General features: G+C 48.8%; 1 protein-coding gene across 1 annotated transcript; it reads right to left on the reverse strand.

The window, feature by feature from the left end:
• Nucleotides 1–1,921: 1,921 nt before the first annotated feature.
• Ccdc134 (coiled-coil domain containing 134) lies at nt 1,922–19,879 on the reverse strand. Its single transcript, XM_026405934.2, has 7 exons — nt 19,742–19,879; nt 18,082–18,200; nt 17,068–17,189; nt 16,624–16,708; nt 14,854–15,035; nt 14,491–14,562; nt 1,922–4,284 (listed from the first exon to the last, which is right to left on the reverse strand). The coding sequence occupies exons 2-7, from the start codon at nt 18,182–18,184 to the stop codon at nt 4,159–4,161; spliced, it is 690 nt and encodes a 229-aa protein (XP_026261719.1). The 5' UTR covers nt 18,185–18,200; nt 19,742–19,879; the 3' UTR covers nt 1,922–4,158.
• Nucleotides 19,880–20,223: the final 344 nt, after the last annotated feature.

The raw sequence follows: 20,223 nt of genomic DNA on the forward strand, positions 1-20,223 counted from the left end.
TGCTCTGGATCTGGCATTGAGCTGGATGGTGCCATCTTCAGTAGTACTTCTCAGTGGTGCTGCTGGGGCTCCTCACAGGGATGGTTTTTGGTTTCTGCAGTTCTGGGGATTGAGCCCAGCAGTGCTCTACCACTCAACTATATCCCCAGATCTTTTTAATTTTGAGACAGGGTCTCATTAAATTGCCCAGGCTGACCTCCAGCTTGTGATCATACTGCCTCAGCCTCTGGGATTACAGGCATGTGCCACTGTAGCTGGCAAACTGATGGTTGTTGTCTGCTAAACTGACATGGTAAAGACCCTCATAAAATATGCTTTGTTCTAGTGTCCTCTGCCCCAGCACCTCAGTAATTCCCCAAGGGCTGCCTTAAGCAACAGGTCAGGAAGGTGGGCAAAGCACTGTCACTCTGTAGCTCTCCCAGTGGGACCTGCCCAGAGGATCTGGTGCTTGACTAAGTCTGAGGAAACCCAAATAAACGCTCCAGTACAAGTGGTCAAAGAAGACTGGCTGCACTAGACCCAGATCCCAGCAAAATCCTGCCATGCTCCCCTGACCCTGCTCTGGCTGGGAGGTCAGAGGCTGGCTCTGAGGGGTGAAGCAGCTTTTGACAAGTTACTCTTCAGGAACTGTGTTCTTCACCTGAAAACAGAGGGGCTGGACTAGGTGACCACTATGTTGAGATATTTATCCTGGATAGGCACCTGCCACAGGTCACGGTAGGGAACCAGGCATATTCCTTGCCATTTACTCTCTCTTGATGCCTGCCCTTTCAGGCGTTTGCTCCTAGTACCTGTTCTCCGCTCCCTCTTCCTCCAGTCTCTCAGAATTAGTTCAAATATCACTTCTTCCATGAGGCCTTCCAGCAGGATCAACCAAGAATTTGACATAGAGGTGGGTTTAGAAGGTGGGAAACAAGTTTGGCTTAGGACAAACTCAAACATAAGCAATGAGGATTATCAGATGGTGACAGAGAAGGTGCCATCAACTTTGAGGTCTTAGAGGGTGTGTTTGCCCAAGAAGCAGAGAGCGCTAAACCAAAAAAATCCTTCATTTAAAGGATCAAGTGAAGAAAGAGGAGCCAGGAAGAGACAGTGCAGGCTCAGACCAAGGGCAAAGCACAGGACAAGCAGCCCAGGAGGATCGCCTCAAGAAATGGCAGCCATCCAGTGTCTCCCTCTGAGGGCAATGACTGGGGAGGGCCGAGGATGATGGGGACAGCGAGAGGGGCTGTAGACCAGGGAGGTTCTGCTCCCCATGGGGAGATCTGGTGATGCCTGGAGACATTTTCAGTTTCCTAACTGAGGGACTGCCGCTGGTACGTGGTAGGCAGAGGCCAGGGATGGATGCTGCTAAATAACCCTCACACTCAGGACAGCGCTCCCCCACCACACACAACCTGGCGCCAAATTTTAATAGTGCCACTGCTGAGAAATCCTGCCTTGAAAGATGTTAGGGGGCTCTCAGCCTCTCCAGGGGTGCCACAAACAGGGCATGGAAGCTCAGCAGACTACACCATATTACTGTTGCCACCATTGGGCACTCCTGACACTGGTCACTGGACTGGCTAGCAACAGTTCCCCCTCCACTACACCCCCCCACACACACACACACACTGATGTCCCTGGTACCTGCAGCCACCAGTAGGAATCCCACACCAGCTAGGTGCATCCAGTTGGTGCAAGTCCAGGTAAGTGAATCCCAGCTCCTGGGAAAGGCTGGATAAAAAAGTGCCCTGGGACTTTATAGCTGGGGGGAGTCTCTCTGCCTGCATAAGTCCCAGAAAGTTGAGTTCCCAGAACAAGTGGCCATAACAGTCAAAAATGGCACAAAACGCTGAGAGAAGGGGCAAATAGGAGTGGAGATATATATATATAAAATATTTTTTTCTTTTTTTTTTTTTTTGGAAGGCAGATGGGACACCTTGGGCCCATTTGAGGTAAAAGATGGGATTCCCCAAGAGGAGAAGAGGTGAAGAGGGAAGAGTCCAGAGTCCGAGAGGAAGGAGATGCCAGATGGGGCAGATGTAAAGAGAGATAAAATTAGGCCCCTTCCTTATGCCCTCCATGGAGTAAGTGCGCAGCAAATCAATGTGATAAAGAACCATCAGAGAAGGGCACATGTCACTAAGAAGTCAGTTAAATTTCCAACCACCTTCTGCTTTTTCTACAGCTTATCCTCCCAATCCCTGGAGCATTCTGAGATAGGGGACCCAAGGACCTGAGAGAAGGGCCTGGTTCTGAAGACAATGGTTGGCAAGGGACAGAGCCCAAGGCTAGTTCCAAGGTGCTCAGGCCTTCCCAGCATACTGGGCTGCCTCATCACTCTGCAGTTGCTAAGTTCTGCTTCAAATTATAAAAAGTCCTGCTGATGACAGAGACCCTAGAAGTCACTTGGTAGGACCCCCAGCCAAAGCTGGAACTACCTTTGCACTGTCCTGAGGTAGGACCACCCCTATGGACCTGAAAAGGCTAGGTCAATAGCCAGGCAGGCCTGATTCCCAAAAAAGTCTTCCATGCAAATCAGCAACCACCGCCTCTCAGCAAGAGGACAGGAAGAACCTGGGGCTGCACCAGGACAGGGTGAACAGCTGATCATGGGGTCCCACACTTTCTCTAGTCCTCTAGTTCACAAACTCCAGCAATCACCATCTGCTGTAATCCTCAAAGATAGCTGGGGGTGGGGGGCAGAGCTGGGGATGGAGCACCCACGTTCTGATGTCAAGCCAGTGATGGGGAGCAGGTAGCTGGTAGGAAAGTTCGGATGGAAAGACTTCTCCATCATACCTCCAGCTCCTGCTACTTCTTAGCCTCTTCTTTTCTGATTGATTACAGGATACTCTGGGCCCACCCTTGGGACCTACTTAAGGTTTAGCTTCCCTTTACTGCCCTGTCCAGGAGGGAGTCCTGCCTCAAGGAAGCAGGTCAGGGCAGGACAGAGGGTTCTGATATCAACATACTCATTTTGCCATTGAAGCACAGGGAAGGGAAAGAGTAGGCCAGGATCAGTAAGTCTGATGGCTGATTCAAGTTTTGCTTGGATGCTATCAGCGATAAGGCCAGATGTGGGGGGCTTTGATGATGGTTGTGTGTCTCTGCCCCAGTAAGAGGCAGACCCCAGCTCGGCCAGGTCAAAGAGGCAGGGGTAGAATTCCCCTCCCTCTTGTGCTTGGGAGGGGCAGGAGTGGAGTAAAGGGCAGCCATCTCCACTGGGGGCCAGAGAAAGCAGGAGGGCCATTCGGGGCCTAACTCCCTCTGCAGCTCCTCTGCCCTGTGGCCAAGGGAACTTGCTTGCACACCTCCTGAGATGGAGAGTTTGCACTCCTACCAAACTGGATCACTGTAAAGCAGCCTCCTGCTGGTGCCCTACAGCCCCCACCCACAGGCTGCAGGTCCTCCAGCATGGCCAGAGACAGCACATGGATTATTCCCAGCATCCGCTCAATGACCGTCCCTAGGTTATCTGAATACAGAGATCATATTGCTCCCAGGTCTCCTTGGATCAAATACTCTCTCTCTTCCAGTTCCCCTTCTGACAATGAACTCTCATCAAGGGCAGTGCTGAGGATGGCACAGGAAGCCTGAGCCAAGCCTCTGCTTCTTTGCTCCATCAGGCGTGAGACTCTTCTTGATGAGGTGGGAACATCCTCTAAGCTGGCCTCGACATCCCTGAGGGCCCCTGATTCCTCACAGTCCCCTCACCAGCCTCAGTGGGTCCAGTGAATTTTCTGGCTTTTATTGTGTCTCTGGAGAGGAGCTGGGACCTGGGCTGGGACACAATGGGACAAGAAATAGGCATCACACCTTTTCCAGTGATTCAGAGCCTGGTTTTGATGCTTCCCTGCAGACTGCAGCAGCCAGCCAGACAGGACCTTCGCCTACCAAGAGTCCAGCCAGGAGGCCCTCCTGCCTCCCCGGCAGTCTCCACAGTGTTCTCTAAAGGCCTCCTGGACACCCTCTCTAGAGGTCCTGGGAGAAAATTCAGCCCCCTGATGTATAGTCCCTTCAGCTCCTGAGGACCCAGTAAACTTGGTGTCGCCATCTGGAAGGGACCGGTGCTCACCACCATGGTGGAGGCTGCCAAGCCACAGCCACGTAGCTGCCTCCCCGTCCTCTTGAGAGGCCTCCTGCTGGCCCCTTGATCCCTGCGCTGCTCCAGGGTTACAACTCAGACTGGGATCGGGAGATCCTTGGGCCTTTTCGGATCTCTTTCCGCTTCTCTTCTTTCTTCCTTCGTTTCTCTTCTTCCCTCAGGGCCTTCTGGAAAGGGTCGGTGCTGGGAATAAACTGAGAAGAGCAAAGTGGTCTGATTTAGTCAGCCAGCAGCAAAGAGCCCTCTAGGCCACAGGGTATGGAGACAGAAAGGTTGCCTGGACACAGTCCTGACCTCGTAAAATGGGCTTGGGCAACTGCTGATCAGTTCTTGAAAAATAAGCAGGAGATTGCCAAGCAAACAGGGAAGGTAAGGGCATTCCTGGCAGGGGGGCAGATGCTGAGGTGTGAACTGAGAATAAACAGGCTCCTCCAGGGAGAGGGGCAGAGTGGCCTGAGTCCCCTATCACACCCTCCAAGAGGAGGAGAGGAGGCCAGCAAATCCTAGACAAGGGGTACTGCTGCCTGTGGGCAAGGAGCAATCCCTGTAGAGGGTACAAGGGAGCAGAGGGGAGCAAGGCTAAACTGGCAAGTGGGAGAAGAGAGGGAGCACAGGGCAAGCAGGGTTGGGGCATCTTCAACTACAATCCCAAGCAGGCCATTGGCTCCTCCCTGCACGCTCCAGAAGTCTCCCCAGCCCACAGCTTCTGCTAGTCTATTTGGCCAATTATCCCTCAAACCATGTCTAATTGCTGCCCGATACCCCCAGAGTGCCCGTTTCCCAGCTTGACAAGGCTGCATTTTCCCAAAGCCCCATCCTCTTCAAGCATCCCTGTCCTGAAGGACAGTGGTGCCCGTGCTTCCTCCAGGGAGCAGGGCAGAATGAGGAACTCCAGCTTCCCTCGACTCACTCCCCCACTGAGTCTGTCCCAAGGCCTGGCTCATTTTAACCCCAAAGTCTTTCTCAAATACATTTACTTCTCTACTACTGCCTCCCTCAACACCACCCCACTTTCCTCCTGGACAACTCCAGAACCTCTCGGGATCTGCCCACTTCCACTTTGGTCCTTCTCAAGCTATGCTTACTACAGCTAGATTTTTCCAAAATGCGGATCTTACCTCATCACTCTCCTGCTTACCACCCCTGCATGACTCTGCATGACTCTCAGGACAAAGATCCCGGGAACCACTCACCCACCTCTCCGTCCTACAGTGCACGCATCTTGCCATTCCAAGGCCTTGGCACACGCTGTGGCTGAGGTCCAGGACGCTCTTCCTAGCCCCCATCTGATTTACCATATTGGCTCCAGCTTGGCCATTGCGGCCCTTAGGACCTCCTCTGGGCTGCCTCCTAGGGCACACTCTATCACCCTGTACTGATTCCTTCCTTATTTTCCCCTGATTCCTTTTTAGCACTTCTACCTTATGAGCACTCGTGTGGTGCTGTCACCTGCCAGGCAGCGTATTTCACCAGGTCATGAGGATGGTCTCAGGAGCTGCTCATCACTATGCCCTGAGCCCCCCAGCACAGTGTCTTCCAAGTGAATGGATGAGTCAGTTAGAATGACATACAAAACTATCCCAAACTCAGGCTATAAAATATGCCCCTTTTATATGTTCTTAGGGCAAATTTGACAAATGTTTGTTCAAGGCAGACATTGTAAACAAACTAAGAGCTCCATCTTGTGGAGCAATCTATTTACCAAGTTAGGATGAGCAGTGCCTTTGGAAGATGGGGAAATCATAAGTGTGGCCCAGAGATGGTAAGTGATATGCTGAAGTCACACAGCAAGTGGGAGGCCTAACTAGGATTAATCTACCAGGTCTCCCATGCACTTTCTATGTGACCTGAACTTATCACTTGTGCAACACTGATAGGCCAGGTACTGTGATGGACGCTGTAATCCCAGTGACTTGAGAGGCTGAGGTGGAAGGATCACAAATTCAAGATCAGCCTCAGCAACTTAGTGACACCCTGCCTCAAAATAAAAAATAAAGCGGGGCTGGGGCTGGGGCTCAGCGGTAGAGCGCTAACCTCGAATGTGCAGGACCCTGGGTTCGATCCTCAGCACCACATAAAAATGGATGAATGAAATGAGGGTATCATGTCCAACTACAACTAAAAAATATTGAAAAATAAAAATAAAAGGAGATGTGGCTAGGTGGTAAAGTGCCCTTGGGTAAAGAAACAAACCCACCCCTGATGGCCTCGGGCTGTCAGTCCTAAATCCAGTATTGATTCCACCGTCCTCCTCTCCCTTGATCTGCAGCAGCAGCTGGCAAGCCACTCTCTTCACACTGACTGCTCCTTCTGGGGTTCTGTGGGTCCTCTGTATTCCCCAGCCTCTCATGGCAGCTCCGTCCCGTCCCAGGAGGCTTCTCCTTCTGGCCCCCAGGTGAGCACTCCTGTCCCAGGGTTTTCAGTGCCTCCTACATAGGCATGCTCTCATTTGTAGCTCCAGCTTTGTCTCCTCCCCGAGTCTACAGCCCCATATCCAATCGCCTCCTCTGTCTTTTCAGATGTTCCCCAGGTGCAGAAACACAGTTCCCTCTCCAGTCAATGGAGAAAACCCAGCCCCCTTCTTCCAGATGCTCAGCTCGTGGCCTTCCAGCTTCCAGTCTCTCTTAGTGCTTCTTCCACGCTCTCGCCCTCTGTTTCCTTTGCAAATCCTATGGGCTCTATTTCCAGGAGAGACCCTGAGCCTGACCATTGCTCACTGGCTGCACTGTTGCTCCCTGGTTCTAGCCACCTCAGCTGTCTTCAGCTCCCCAAGGAACGAACACAGAAGCCTCCTCCCTCCATGGTCCTAAGACCACTCTCTACCCAGAAGCCATGTTGACACTTTTTTTTTTTTAAGTTATAGGTGAACACAATATCTTTATTTTATTTTTATGTGTGCTGAGGATTGAACCCAGTGCCTCAGGTGTGCTAAGCGAGCGCTCCACCTCTGAGCCACCACCCCAGCCCCATGTTGACACTTTTTTTTTAATAACATTTTTATTTTATTTTATTTTATTAAGGTGTAGATGGACACAACACAATGCCTTTATTTTTATGTGGTGCTGAGGATCAAACCTGGGTCCCGCCTGTGTTAGGCTAACACTCTACCGCTGAGCCACAATCCCAGCCCCCATGTTGACACTTTTAAAGTGGCACATCAGTGCCCATCAGCCTGGCCTCCATATCTCTCAGGACAAATGCCAAAGCCCCTGGTGAGACCTCTGAAGGTCTTGAGATCTGTCCTACAACACTGTCCACCTCCCACCCCCAAAGATGCTCCCAGCACAGTCTGTGCACTTAGTGCCCCTTCAGCCTGCAAAGGTCTCTGCCAGAGGCTCCTACACTGCCTTCAGATCCTGCAGCAGGACCGTGTTCACTCCATGGGAACAGCAACCGTTTCCCCACCTGATGCTGCTCCAAAGGCTGTGACAAGCCTTTGTCACTACTTACCATATATATATTTTTTCTTGTCCATCCATCTCCTCCAACAAAAATGCCACTTCTGGGAGAGCAGGGTTCATCTGTCTCCCCACTGGCTTAGAGTCAACAAATATCCAATAAATGAAATGAACATGCTATGCATCTAGGCCTCTGTACAAGCACATGCTTCCACCAGGAAGGGCCCCTGCCACTGGTCCATATAGCAACTCCTACTTCCCCCACAGCCTGTACCACCTCCTGCCACTACTGGGGCAGACTCCCCCCTCATTACACTCCCCTCCACCACTGATACAGGGATCATGCTGGACTGGGACTGTTATTTCCTTGCTGCCTCCTCCAGCATACTGTGAGCATCAGAAGAGCAGGGACAGGTCCAGCCCCCAGGATAGAGACAGTGACCAACCTGGTTCTAGTGATGATGCATAAGATGAAAAAGAAAACTCTCAGAACACGCCCCACCAAGCCAGGCGTGGTGGCACACACCTGTAATCCCAGCAATTCTGGAGGCTGAGGCAGGAGGATTGTAAGTTTTAGGCCAGCCTCAGCAACTTAGCAAGGCCCTAAGCAACCTGTCTCAAAATAAAAAATAAAATAAAATGGGTTAGGGATGTGGCTCAGTGGTTAAGCACCCCTGGGTTCAATCCCTGACACACACACACACATACACACACACACACACACACACACACACACACACACACACAAAAGAACACTTAGCACAAAGGACACATATGAGGAATAAGAGAAGATAAGCAAACCCGTGACTGCTGCAGATGGACATGTCCATCAAAAAGGAGGCAGGCTGGGGGTGTAGCTCAGTAGTAGAGCTCTTGCCTAGTATGCACAGCCCTAGGTTTGATCCACAGGATAGCAAACAAACAAACAAAAAGGTAAACCTCAGGACTATCCCCAGATAATGAAGAATAGAAATATATACTGCTGCTATGGTTATGTCCAGGAGCTCGTTATGCAGATACAAGTCCAAACCTAACCTGGCATTCATTCTCTCTATGGCCCATGTGCTCACCTTCCTCCATTAGAGAGGGGAATCTATGACTACTGGGTGAGAAAAGCCCACTTCACAGCAATAAAGCATCTCCATAGGTATAAACCACCATGGCTATGTACACCAAGAGTATCCGGTCCTCACTGTTCTTGACCAGGGCTGATTATCAGAGTTATGACTGCAGAAAGCAGCTTTGAGGAATATGTCATTTGGTTTTACCTGAAGGCATGATAGTTACTTCTGCAAGGGAAAAAAACCATATCCCCCACTCTGATGCAGAAAGCAAAGCCAATGGCTCAAGAAGGCCTTTGATTCAGAGGTTCCTCTAAATATTCTAGGCCTGGTCCACTGTAGCTCAGCTAAGTTAAAAGCTAAGGTGTAGTACAGAAGCAAATTAATATTTCAGGCCTGACTGCTATTCTTCAAAATGTCTGTTTCCAGTTGGGCATGGTAGCTCATGCCTCTAATACCAGCAACTTGGGAGGTTGAGGCAGGAGGATCACAAGCCAGCCTCAATAACTCAGGAAGACTCTCAGCAACTTAGGGAGACCCTGTCTCAAAATTTAAAAATAAAAAGGACTAGAGATATAGTAAAAATAAAAGGAACGGAGGTACCCCTGGATTCAATCCCAGTTCCAAAAATAATAAATAAATAAATAAATACCCTGCTTCAAGTTAGACCCTTGACTATCATCTGGGAACATAAATTTTATATATACACACACACACACACACACACACACACACACACACACACACACATATATATTTTAGTTGTTGATAGAGCTTTATTTTATTAATTTATTTATATGTGGTACTGAGGATTGAAGCCAGTGTCTCACACATGCTAGGCAAGCACTCTACCACTGAGCCAGAACCCCAATCATAAATATTTCAAGAAGGTTCCCACCATCCTAACCAATAAGAGTAGTTTATAGCCAGGTGTGGTGGTATATACCTGTAATCCCAGCAACTCAGGAGGCTGAGGGAGGAAGATTGCAAGTTCAAAGCCAACCTCAGCAACTTAGCAGGCCCCTAAGTAACTTAGTGAGACCCTGTCTCAAAATAAAATATAAAAAAAGTGCTGGGGATGTGACTCAGTGGTTAAGCATCCCTGGGTTCAATCCCTGATACCAAAAACAAAAAGAGTAGTTCATTGTGCCTAAACTGTTTGTGCAAAAAGTATGGTTTATGCTGATCACTTGCTTTCCTTCAGGGCTGGAAGCACAAGTTAGGCAAAGGATAACCATGTAAATGGTTCCCCATAAAACCTGGGCACTGTGCCTCTACAAGCTTCGCTGGTAGACAGCATTTTACATGTGTTGTCAAAACTTGTGCTGGGGAAATTGAGCACATCACATGTGACTACTGGTAGAGGACTGTGTAAGCTGGGTTCCTTGAACTCTGCCCCATGTGCCTTTTCCCTTTGCTGATTGTTCTTTCTCTGGAGTAAATCACAGCCATGAGTATGACTATTTGCTGAATGCTGTGTACCCTCCAATGATCTGAATTAAAAGTTGTCACCCTTGCCTGAGACAACACTCCGAGCAACTGGGCATGGTATGTTCTTAGTGACTTTCCTCAGTGTCTGGTCTGCTACTCAGAAGACTCCATAGAGACTGGCAGATCAAAGACCCCCACTCCTCTATGGGACCACAAACTGTGGAAACACTTGGTGATTGCTAACTAGCCCATTTGGGTCACTTTTCTGGATGACCATGATAAAGCCCATTCTCTGATAAAGCTAACTAGAATCAAACTGCTAATCAAATTTACACTGCCATTGTCCCTAAATGCATCACTGTCCTTGACATAGCAGCATACCCACTACCATAAACAAGCACAAGCAGAAGGTGCTGTAGTTTAGATTTGACCACCTATCTAAGTCTTGGGTTGGAATGGTCTGGCCCGAGGCCACTGGGATTATAACCACTTGGATTACGTGCTTACTCTCCTGTAGTGGCCAGTGTGAGCACAGATGGAAGACATAAAAGGTCTCTATAAATTTGTTAAAATTCCCTTGTTGCCGCAACCCTGCTGTGCACAGAAGCACCAGCCACCGCAACCCGGCTGGGCACAAAAACACGAACCGTTCAAGCGGGGAACAAAGCTTTATTTAAAAAAGCCGCCAGCGTCCTGTGTGCGTCCTGCTAGCAAGCCGGTCGACCCACGTGTGTCACCGGAACCGGGCTCCCGGACCTCCCCCCCCCCCAAGTTCCCGCCTACTATCCTTCCCCAACCAATGGGAACTCTCCCATTACATGAGTGACATGAGTAACCTGAGTCCTGTTACAGGCCGAGGTGAACAGCAGGAGTCCAATTACCATATGAATGTAAAGCTTAACATAATCATCTCAATGGCTAGCTGGCAGTCACCTAAACCAAAGGTACCATGTATCAATACTTTTGCTGTGGCTCCTAGCACTTTGTCCCACTCATACCTGATCCTTCTGAAAGAAAAGGTCTAGGTGAGAGGAAGGGATGATCAGAGAAAAGTAAAATTATAAGTACTGGATGGGACACATGAATTTCATAGCAATAATACAAGCAACTAGGGAGGGAATGCCTTGGACTCTGTTGAGTGCAAGGAACAATTTATGCTGTCTTTGTCCCTTAGATCCAGCACTACCATCTGGCAAAACAATCCTAGGTTCTGCCTGAGCTCAGTGGCAGCTGCCACTTACAGTCTAACCATCTGCTGGGTGTGTCTTTTCCATCCACATGATGAGAAACTCACATGGACAAAGTCAGTTCTGAACTATTCTACTGTGCTTGACACCATTGAAGGTAGCCTCTGAAAATGACCCTGTGCAGACACACAGGACAATACAATCTTGTTTCAACAGTACAGATACAACAGTATCTGCTTCTCCTAATATCTGAGCAGCCTTGGATTATACTATATAGGGCAACTGAGGCTAAAACTGCAGTGACACTGCCCTCAGGCTCAGGTGAATTGGGTACTGGTGACTCAGAGTGCAAGGTGAGAGAATGGGCCACAGAATGTCTCTTTGTAGGGGACAAGAGCTGCTTTAGTCCCATCAATTGCCTTCTGTAATTACTAATAACATTCATGGCCAGGTGTGGTGGCACATGCCTATAATCCCAGTTACATTCAAGGCCAGCCTGGGCAATTTAGTGAGACCCTGTCTCAAAACAAAAACAAAAAATTAATATAGGGATTGGGGATGAAGTTCAGTGGTAAAGCACCCTGAATTCAATCCCTAGTACAGAAAACAACAACAATAACACCCATGAAAATAGGCAGGTAAGTCTAAACTCTTTTTTTTAAAATATTTTTTTTAGACGTTGATGGACTTTTATTTTATTCGTTTATTTATATGCAGTGCTGAGAATAAAACCCAGTGCCTCACACACTCTGGGCAAGCGGTCTACCACTGAGCCACAGCCCCTAAACTCTCTTAAGTGAATAGTAATGGGTAATAGATTGGTCTTAGCTGGGGGCGATAGCATATACCTGTAATCACATAGCTCAGGAGGCTGAAGCAGAAAGATCATGAGTTCAAAGCCAGCCTCAGCAATTTAGTAAGGCCCTAAGCAATTCAGTGATACTTTCTCTAAATAAAATATATAAAGGGCTGGAGATGTGTCTAATGCACTGAGTTCAATCCCCAGTATTTAAAAAAAAAAAAAAAAAAAAGATTGGTCTTAGATTATATCCTGACTGTTCAAAATGAGACCTACTAGTCCCCTCAGGATTTAATCACAGTTGGTTGAGTCAGGGATCCTTGAGAACATCGTTGAGGTCAACAGAGCTGGTTGGCTTCACTTCCTATTTAAAACACACCTGAAGCCAGGATAGTGGCAAATGCCTATAATCCCAGAGACTCAGAAGGCTGAAGCAGGAGGATTTCAAGTTCGAGGCCAACCTCAGCAATTTATCAAAACTCCATCTCAAAATAAAACTTTAGATATATAATTTTTTTTTTAAAGAGAGAGAGAGAGAATTTTTTTTTAATATTTATTTTTTAGTTTTCGGCGGACACAACATCCCTGTTTGTATGTGGTGCTGAGGTTCAAACCCGGGCCGCACACATGCCAGGCGAGTGTGCCACCGCTTGAGCCACATCCCCAGCTCTTAAAAATATAATATAAAAAGAGCTATGGATGTAGTTCAGTGATAAAAGTACCCCCTGGGTTCAATCCCTAGTACTAATAAATAAATAAATACTAAAAAAGGACAAAAGATGTAGCTTAGTAGTAAAGCATCCTGGGTTCAATCCCCAGAATAAAAAAAAAAAAAACAAAAATAAAAAACTTACAATCAACCAATCAAACAAAAATTACATCTGATAGATATCTTTTGGGGGGAGGGGTTGCCAGGGATTGAACTCAAAGGCACTTAACCACTAAGCCATATCCCCAGCCCAATTTCATATTTGAGAGATAGGGTCTCATTGAGTTGCTTAGTGCCTCGCCATTGCTGATGCTGGCTTTGAACTCACAATCCTCCTATCTCAGCCTCCAGAGCCGCTGGGATTACAGGTGTGCACCACTGCACCCAACTCTGATAGACATCTTAATAAATGAAGCATGAGACAAATTGAATAGATTTGATCATGGCCTCTTGGTCAGATTAATAAGACTGAATAGTACATTTATGTAAATATTTGAGTTAAACCAAGATATATAGGGCTTGGGGAGACTACTGGGTGAGGCAATTCACCATGTCCCTGAGCACCCCTGCATGTTCTTGCTGGTACACCAAGAATGCAAAATTCTGGCCGATACCGAGCCACTTTTCCCAACTGCGTTTCAACAGAGCAATCCTGAAGGATAAGGTAATATCTCCCCCAAAACAAAGAGCAAATTTGCTTTCGTTCACTATACAAGAGGTCAATTTCCTAAGCTCAGTGGTCTTCAGCTATAATGCAAACCTACTGTATGCACAGCATTTACCTGGCCCCTCATGTCCACCCCATGGGACTTGGGGCACAAGGGGGAACCAAGATGTCCAGGCCAAGTCTGGCTACTGCTGCTTTTGCTATAATAAAGTCTAGGGGGCTGGGGATGTGGCTCAAGCGGTAGTGCGCTCGCCTGGCATGCGTGCGGCCCGGGTTCGATCCTCAGCACCACATACAAACAAAGATGCTGTGTCCGCCGAGAACTAAAAAATAAATATTAAAAATTCTCTTTCTCTCTCTCTCTCTCCTCTCTCTCTCTCTTTAAAAAAAAAAAAAAAAAAAAAAGTCTTAAAAAAAATAAAATAAAGTCTAGGTCTCTGATCTGTTAGTGTCCATGCAACAGTAGCTGGCAAGCTTGTTAGCCTGTGAACAGGGTAAAATCCTAGACCTCTCACAGACCACACTCTTCCCTACACCATGGGCCAACCTGGAATTTGATGAGTCCAGTCTTCTAGCCACCTATGAAGCCCTTCCTTCATGGCCCTCCAGGCCCTGCCCTGCCCTTCTCTGATCTCCTCCTCCAACTATGGTATATATGATATATATGGAATATATTGATATCCCAACAATGGTATATATGGTATAAATGTTGTTATCCCAAACTGTAGCTTCCAGAACTCAGAGCTCACCTCACCCCCTGGGGGAAAAATCGTTTGTAGGAGTGCAGGATAGAAGCTGAGATGGAGGCTCAAGGGCTGAGAAGAACACAGCCTGACCTCACCTGGCTGCCCTGACACTGACCTACCATGGGAGCCTCCTGTGCATTGAGATGGATGTGTTCCCAGCTTTAGGACTGCATCCCAGAGCAATTGTGCATACTTTGTGAATAGACAGGGAAGGTAAGGCTGAGAGGAGCGGTGACTTGCCCAAAGGCTCCAGTGAATACAGTTTCTGGACCTAGACCCAGGAATGTTTGGCTCCAAGTCCAAAGCCTTCATGCTCCACCCCAGGACCCAGCCCCCTGAGGGCCCAGCCTCCCACAATGGACAAAGGCAAAGAAGACATGGCCATAGGCCCTCGCAGCTCACCTCTGGGTGGTCTATTTTAAATGGGTTCTGGAAGTCGGAGTCTTTCTCGCTGATCCCCAACTCCTGGGCCATCTGCAGATGAGAAAAAGGCAGTCATCCTCTGACTTCTGCTTCTTCCTCACCAAAGAGCAACTCCTGCCATGCAGGGATCCAGGGCCCAGGTCTGGGCAAATGTGGGCCAAGTGACAACTCCTAGGAACCCAAGTCGGTACAGAAACGGGGCTTCCATGGCCCAAGGTACCGAGGCTCATCACAGAAAATACAGCCAAGCACTGACACTCAGGTTCAACTGCAGGCTAATACAAGGCTCCTGGCCTACCACCAGACAGAAGACTCCCAGACCTCCTCCACCCCAATCCTTACCAAGCTAAGGATGGGTGAGTGGGTCCCCTGGTCAAAGACACCTGTCTGGTTGCAGAAGCTGATGCCCCAGCGGATGAGGAGGTTCCAGTTGGAGTTGTGGTCAAAGTAGTGGTGCACGATCCTCGGGAAGCGTAGTACCACATCCCCGAAGAAGGCCGTGTTCTCTACCACATGGGAGAAGGCTGGCAAGAGGACCTTAATGAGTGAACAGGGTAGGGCCTCTTATTCCCTCCTGGCTGACCCCCAGGGCTTGGCATCCATGAAACCCACCAATCACAGGAGGTAATGACACCCACTGGCGATAGGCCGTCCATCACATGTGTAATGTGTGTGGTAGGGTCCTTTTGTCCCCCAGGTCACTGAATTCCTGTAACTACCATTAGAGGGATATGTGGCTGCTGTTCCCACTGGGGAACTCAGTTTCAACAAATAATGAGTGGCAAATCTGGTCTGCAAAGCCAGGTCTGTCTGTCCAAAGGCACATCTTGATGTTTAGAAGTCTCATTTACTGCGGGGAACTCAAAAGTGGGTACTGCTGTATATACAAAGGCTAATGCATCACATGAGGCTTTCCTGGGAAGAGTCCCCCAACATATCACATGACTAGAGCAGGGCCCTGATATTTACACAACTACAGTGTTTTTGGTGGGTCAGTTCTATTAGGATGGCCAGGGAAAAGGTCAGGGTTGTAGGATTTCAGGATTTCTTAAATGTTCTTTCTATTTTATTTTAAATGTTTCTTATTTTGAAATTGTTCTAGTCTTACATAATATAAAATTCTTTATCCATTACACAAATAGCCAAACCAGGAAATTAACAGCAACACAAAATTAACCACCCTACTTATTTTCACATTAATGACGTTCCTCTGAACAACAGGTCAGGTTAGTGAGTCCACCATAGTGGCAAGTCCCCAAACCCAGGTGAGTAGAGGCAGAGAGGACACATTCAGAGCCAGTCAGCCCTCCCCAGCACAGGCCAGGCACCCAGGGGAGGTAAACAGACTCCAAAGATATGCCAGGTTGGGTCTGAGACATATGGGCAGAGATCACTGGGCTTCAGAATCATCTTGAACCTCAGGGATCTCAGGATCCAGCTTGGTATAGGGGGAAAAAGGCAAATCACTTATCCTTTCCCATCTAGAAAATGGAGGAAATTGTGCTTGCCTCATAGTCGAGATTAGGGTGATGTCTGTATAGTGTCCACCACTCAATATCAAGGGCTGCTTCAATCCTCTCTCAGACAGTATAATCTAAGAAATGTTATTGTTAAAATGTAATCAACCAGAAGCATTTTACTTTTGAGCTACATTCCGCCCTTTTCATTTTTTAGTTTGAGACAGGGTCTTACTAAGTTGCTCAGGGCCTCACTAAATTATTGAGACTGGCTTTGAACTTGTGATCCTCCTGCCTCAGTCTCCAGAGCCGCTGGTATTACAGGTATGTGTCATGTGCCTGGCTTTTTTCTCCTTTATATTGGTACAAATCTCACCTTCCTTCCCAGAAGAGTCAGGAAGGTAAGCAACTGATCCTGTCCTAACCCCTGGAGTGGCGGTGGGCAGAGAGTCCTCCCTGGTTCCCCTGCACCAAGCATAGGACAGCATGAAAAAATACATCTTTGTCAGCCTAGAACTGCTCAGATTAGGCCTCAACCACACAAGGGGGCCACTGAGAAGGTACTCCAGGGAGAAAAAAAGAATGACCAGAACAGAGAGCATCTACAGAAGACCAAAGAAGTGGAGAGGGAAGTAGAGGACCAGGGAGACCATACCATCCTTCAGCTTCTCATCCTGGGGGAAGGGCCCATCTGGGAGCACGTTGGCAGCAATGAGCACTGTCCGGGAGTCCTCCAGCACCTGAGGGAACCCCACCTGGGCTGAGAGACTTTTTTTTTTAATATTTATTTATTTATGTATCTTTAGTTATAGGTGGATATATTAGTTTGTTTTTATGTGGTGCCGAGGATCGAACCCAGTGCCTCATGCAGCTAGGCGAGCACTCTACCGATGAGCCACCACCCCAGCCCCCTGGGCTGTGACTTTGCAGAGCCCTTCACAACCTGGGTCCAGCCCCACTTATTTGAACCCCACTTTGTCTCCTATGTGCATGCAGCTTCTGCCTCACTGAACACCATCCCCTTAGGGAACTGCTACTCATCTATCAGTGTCCAGATCAAAGTCTTGACCTGACATGAGCTGCCCCTGCCCACACAAACCTTAAAGAGCCCCTTGAGCATAACATCAAGGATCTTGTACTGCTGGTAGACATCATTCAACTGTGCCAAGTTCTTCAGTGCTAATAGCTGCTCCCGCCGTTTCACCTCAAACATCTTCTTGTCTGGACAGCACTAAGTTAAAGGACTAATACCAACAGCCCTGCCTAAACAGCTATCCTGAACCAGAGGGCCCATTCCTGACCAGCAAGTATATGTAAGGGGCATGAATGCCTATGGCTGGGACTCCCCAAGGGAAGGAGCAAACCGTCTGAGAAGCACACATACCCCATGATGTATCCTTGATCCAGTTCTCTGAGGACTTCACATTCAACAGCCTGAACCCAACCCTCCAGAACCTGGATCCTGTCCTCCCTTCCCTGTGGTTTTCTTGCCAACTCTCATAATCATTCATTATTCCTGAACCTCCATTATTCTGCTCATGCTATAACTTCTGCCTAGGATTCCCCCATCCCCTTCTCTAGAAGTTTCTATTTTTTCAAGATCCAGCTTAGAATCCACAGCACAATGTTTCCCAATCCCTCTTGCATCTACCAGAGCACTGATCACAGCATACAATAACCATCTATTTAGATACTCCCCCTATGCCTGTGGATGCTCAAAACCAGGGACTGGTCCTGACTTATCTTTGTGTTCCCAAGGCCTGGCCCAGAGAAGGTGGTTCAGTACACTAGAGTCAAGATGAGCTAGTAATCCAGAGTTCCTGAATTACCACCTAGGGTCTTGCCCACAAGGTACTAGATACAGAAGCAGTCAAAGCCTTTGCGGCTGTGAGATGTACCTGCCTTCTTCATTTAACATAAGGAGAAATGGGCTCAGAAGAGAATCAACTTGCTCAAGGTCTGGCTAGAGCACCTTACCTTTTCTTCCCAGTTCCCACCAGCTGGGTCTGCTCATCTCAGGAATCCCCCAAGGGACTGTGGGTATAGAGAAGCTTCATATATTGACCACTCGAGACAGGTCATTAACCCTACCCTGAACTCCAACAAAAGATACAAATCTTCAGGCTTGGGTCCATTGAGGTCCTCAGGGTACCTGTGGCCCCCACTCCAGACAGCAGCAGGACAAAGAAGAAGGCCAAGAACTGAAGAAAGTCCATCTCCAAGACCCTGGAGCTAGAGGAGTAACCCAAAGAGAGGGAGTGAGACCCAGAGGTTGGCATTAAATAAAATACAGAGTACAGTGAATAGCAACTTCCCCTGATGTGGCACAGCCTCTAAATACCAAGAATCAGCTTTAGGAAGCCCTGAAGCCCAGGCAATGAGAGGGGTTATGAAACTTACAACTTTTGTCTGAGAAAGGAAGAAAGAAGAGAAACCAGACACAGTTGCACACAGCTGGAATCCCAGCTCCTCAGGGGTGGGGGGTGGAGGGTGCTGAGGTAGGAGGATTGCAACTTTGAGCATAGTCTGGGCAACCCAGAGAGACCATCTCAAAGTAAAACTAAAAGGGCTGAAGATCTAGCTCAGGGGTAGAGTGCTTGCCTATCTTGGGTTCAACCCCCAGTACCACAGAAAAAAAGAAAAAGAAGGGGCACAGGGTGGGAAGGGAAGCAAGCCTGTGTTAAGAGCCTTGTGGGCTCCCGAAGAAGAAAGAGGAGTGTAATGACCAAAAGTCATTATGTGCAACACCTGTTACTATTCAGCACCACCCTGATTGAGTACCTACCAATCTAGGCATGGTTCTAGCGCTGGGAATATAATAAGTAAAAAAAAAAACAAAAAACAAACTTGCACTCATAGTACTTATGTCCTAGTTGAAGCAACAAAAAATCAACAAACACATAAAATAAGCACAGAAGGATGACAGGAAGTAGGTCAGGTGAGACATTAAATAAGTGGTCAGTGGAAGCCTGGCACTCAGATGACAGTTACCCAGTTTCATCAATAAGGAAACCAAGGCACAGAAAAGTGAAGTATCTGCTCAAAGTCACACAGCTCTTTCCAGGCTGAACCAAAAATATTTTTGACTTTCAGTCCAATGTTCTGTCTCTTCTTTCTAAAGAGCATATAAGCTACCTCAGATCACAAATGGCCAATAATCACCGGGAAACCTGCCCCAGGGGAGATGCTCAGAGACACTAAGAGGCCTTCAGAGGTCATCAGGAGAACCCCCTCCCCCACGCAGAAGAGATAACTGAAGCCTAGAGAAAGAAACCAAGTTCATTTGGGCCGTCCACTGTCCACCAGCACCAGACCCAAGGGAACCAGAACCAGGCTACAGCAAAACTTGGGGGAACAAGGAGGGTATCAGAGAAGCGACAATGCCTGAAGCAGGGGAGAAGAGAAAAAGGAAAGCAGAAAACGCAGACTGCGGAGGGCAGAACCTGCTTTCTCTACTGTTATTCCCAGATTTTCCGCCACTCAGTCCTGTTGCCTTCCTGCGCGTCCCAGGAACTCCTCACGGATTGGAGTGAGACTCCAGACCCATCCGAGAGGTGACCCAGTGGTGGCGGGCGCTGAGCCGGCTTCCCCGGGGTGGCAGGCCCAGTCTGCTGTCCCGAGCCTTGTGGGCTCCCAAAGAAGAAAGCGAGTCTTCCCAAGGAGAGCCGCCAGGTCTCGAGATTCCCACTCCACCCTTGCAGCCAATTCGGGGCTCTGGGGACCAGCAGGGCCCTCCCCAAGAACCTGCCGCCCGGCGCCCCCGCCCCACCTACCAGGCAGAAGTGGCGCTGCGGAACTCTGTGGACCCACAGCCCCTGGACGTGAAGCTCGGCTCGAGGGTCCACTAGGCTACACAGCACAGACACCCAACTCCGGAGAACCCGGCAAGCGGCGTGTAGGTACCATGGAACACAGTCCCGCCCGCCGCGCTGCTCCCGGCCAATGAGTGCGGGCCGCGACTGCCGCGCTCCCGTGACCTCACTTCCGGCCCCGGCCCCGCCCCGCCTTACCGGGGCGAAGGTGCCGGGACGTGTCAGCTGGAGGGGGTCCTGCTCTACCCGCGTCCCGCCCCTGCTTCACTGCATCTCCAACGGGTACCCTGGGCGCTCTCGATTAAGGCTGTTAGTTGGAGGAAGTTAAGCTGCAGGTGGGTCCGTGACCAACTTAAAGCGCGTGTCAGCAAACTGGTGCCTAACACCTGAGAGCCGGGAGACTTATGCGCGTTTCCCGAAACGGTTTCTCATCTGTGACCTTA

Source organism: Urocitellus parryii, chromosome 5 (assembly GCF_045843805.1).
Source record: "Urocitellus parryii isolate mUroPar1 chromosome 5, mUroPar1.hap1, whole genome shotgun sequence".
NCBI classification, from domain to species: domain Eukaryota; kingdom Metazoa; phylum Chordata; class Mammalia; order Rodentia; family Sciuridae; genus Urocitellus; species Urocitellus parryii.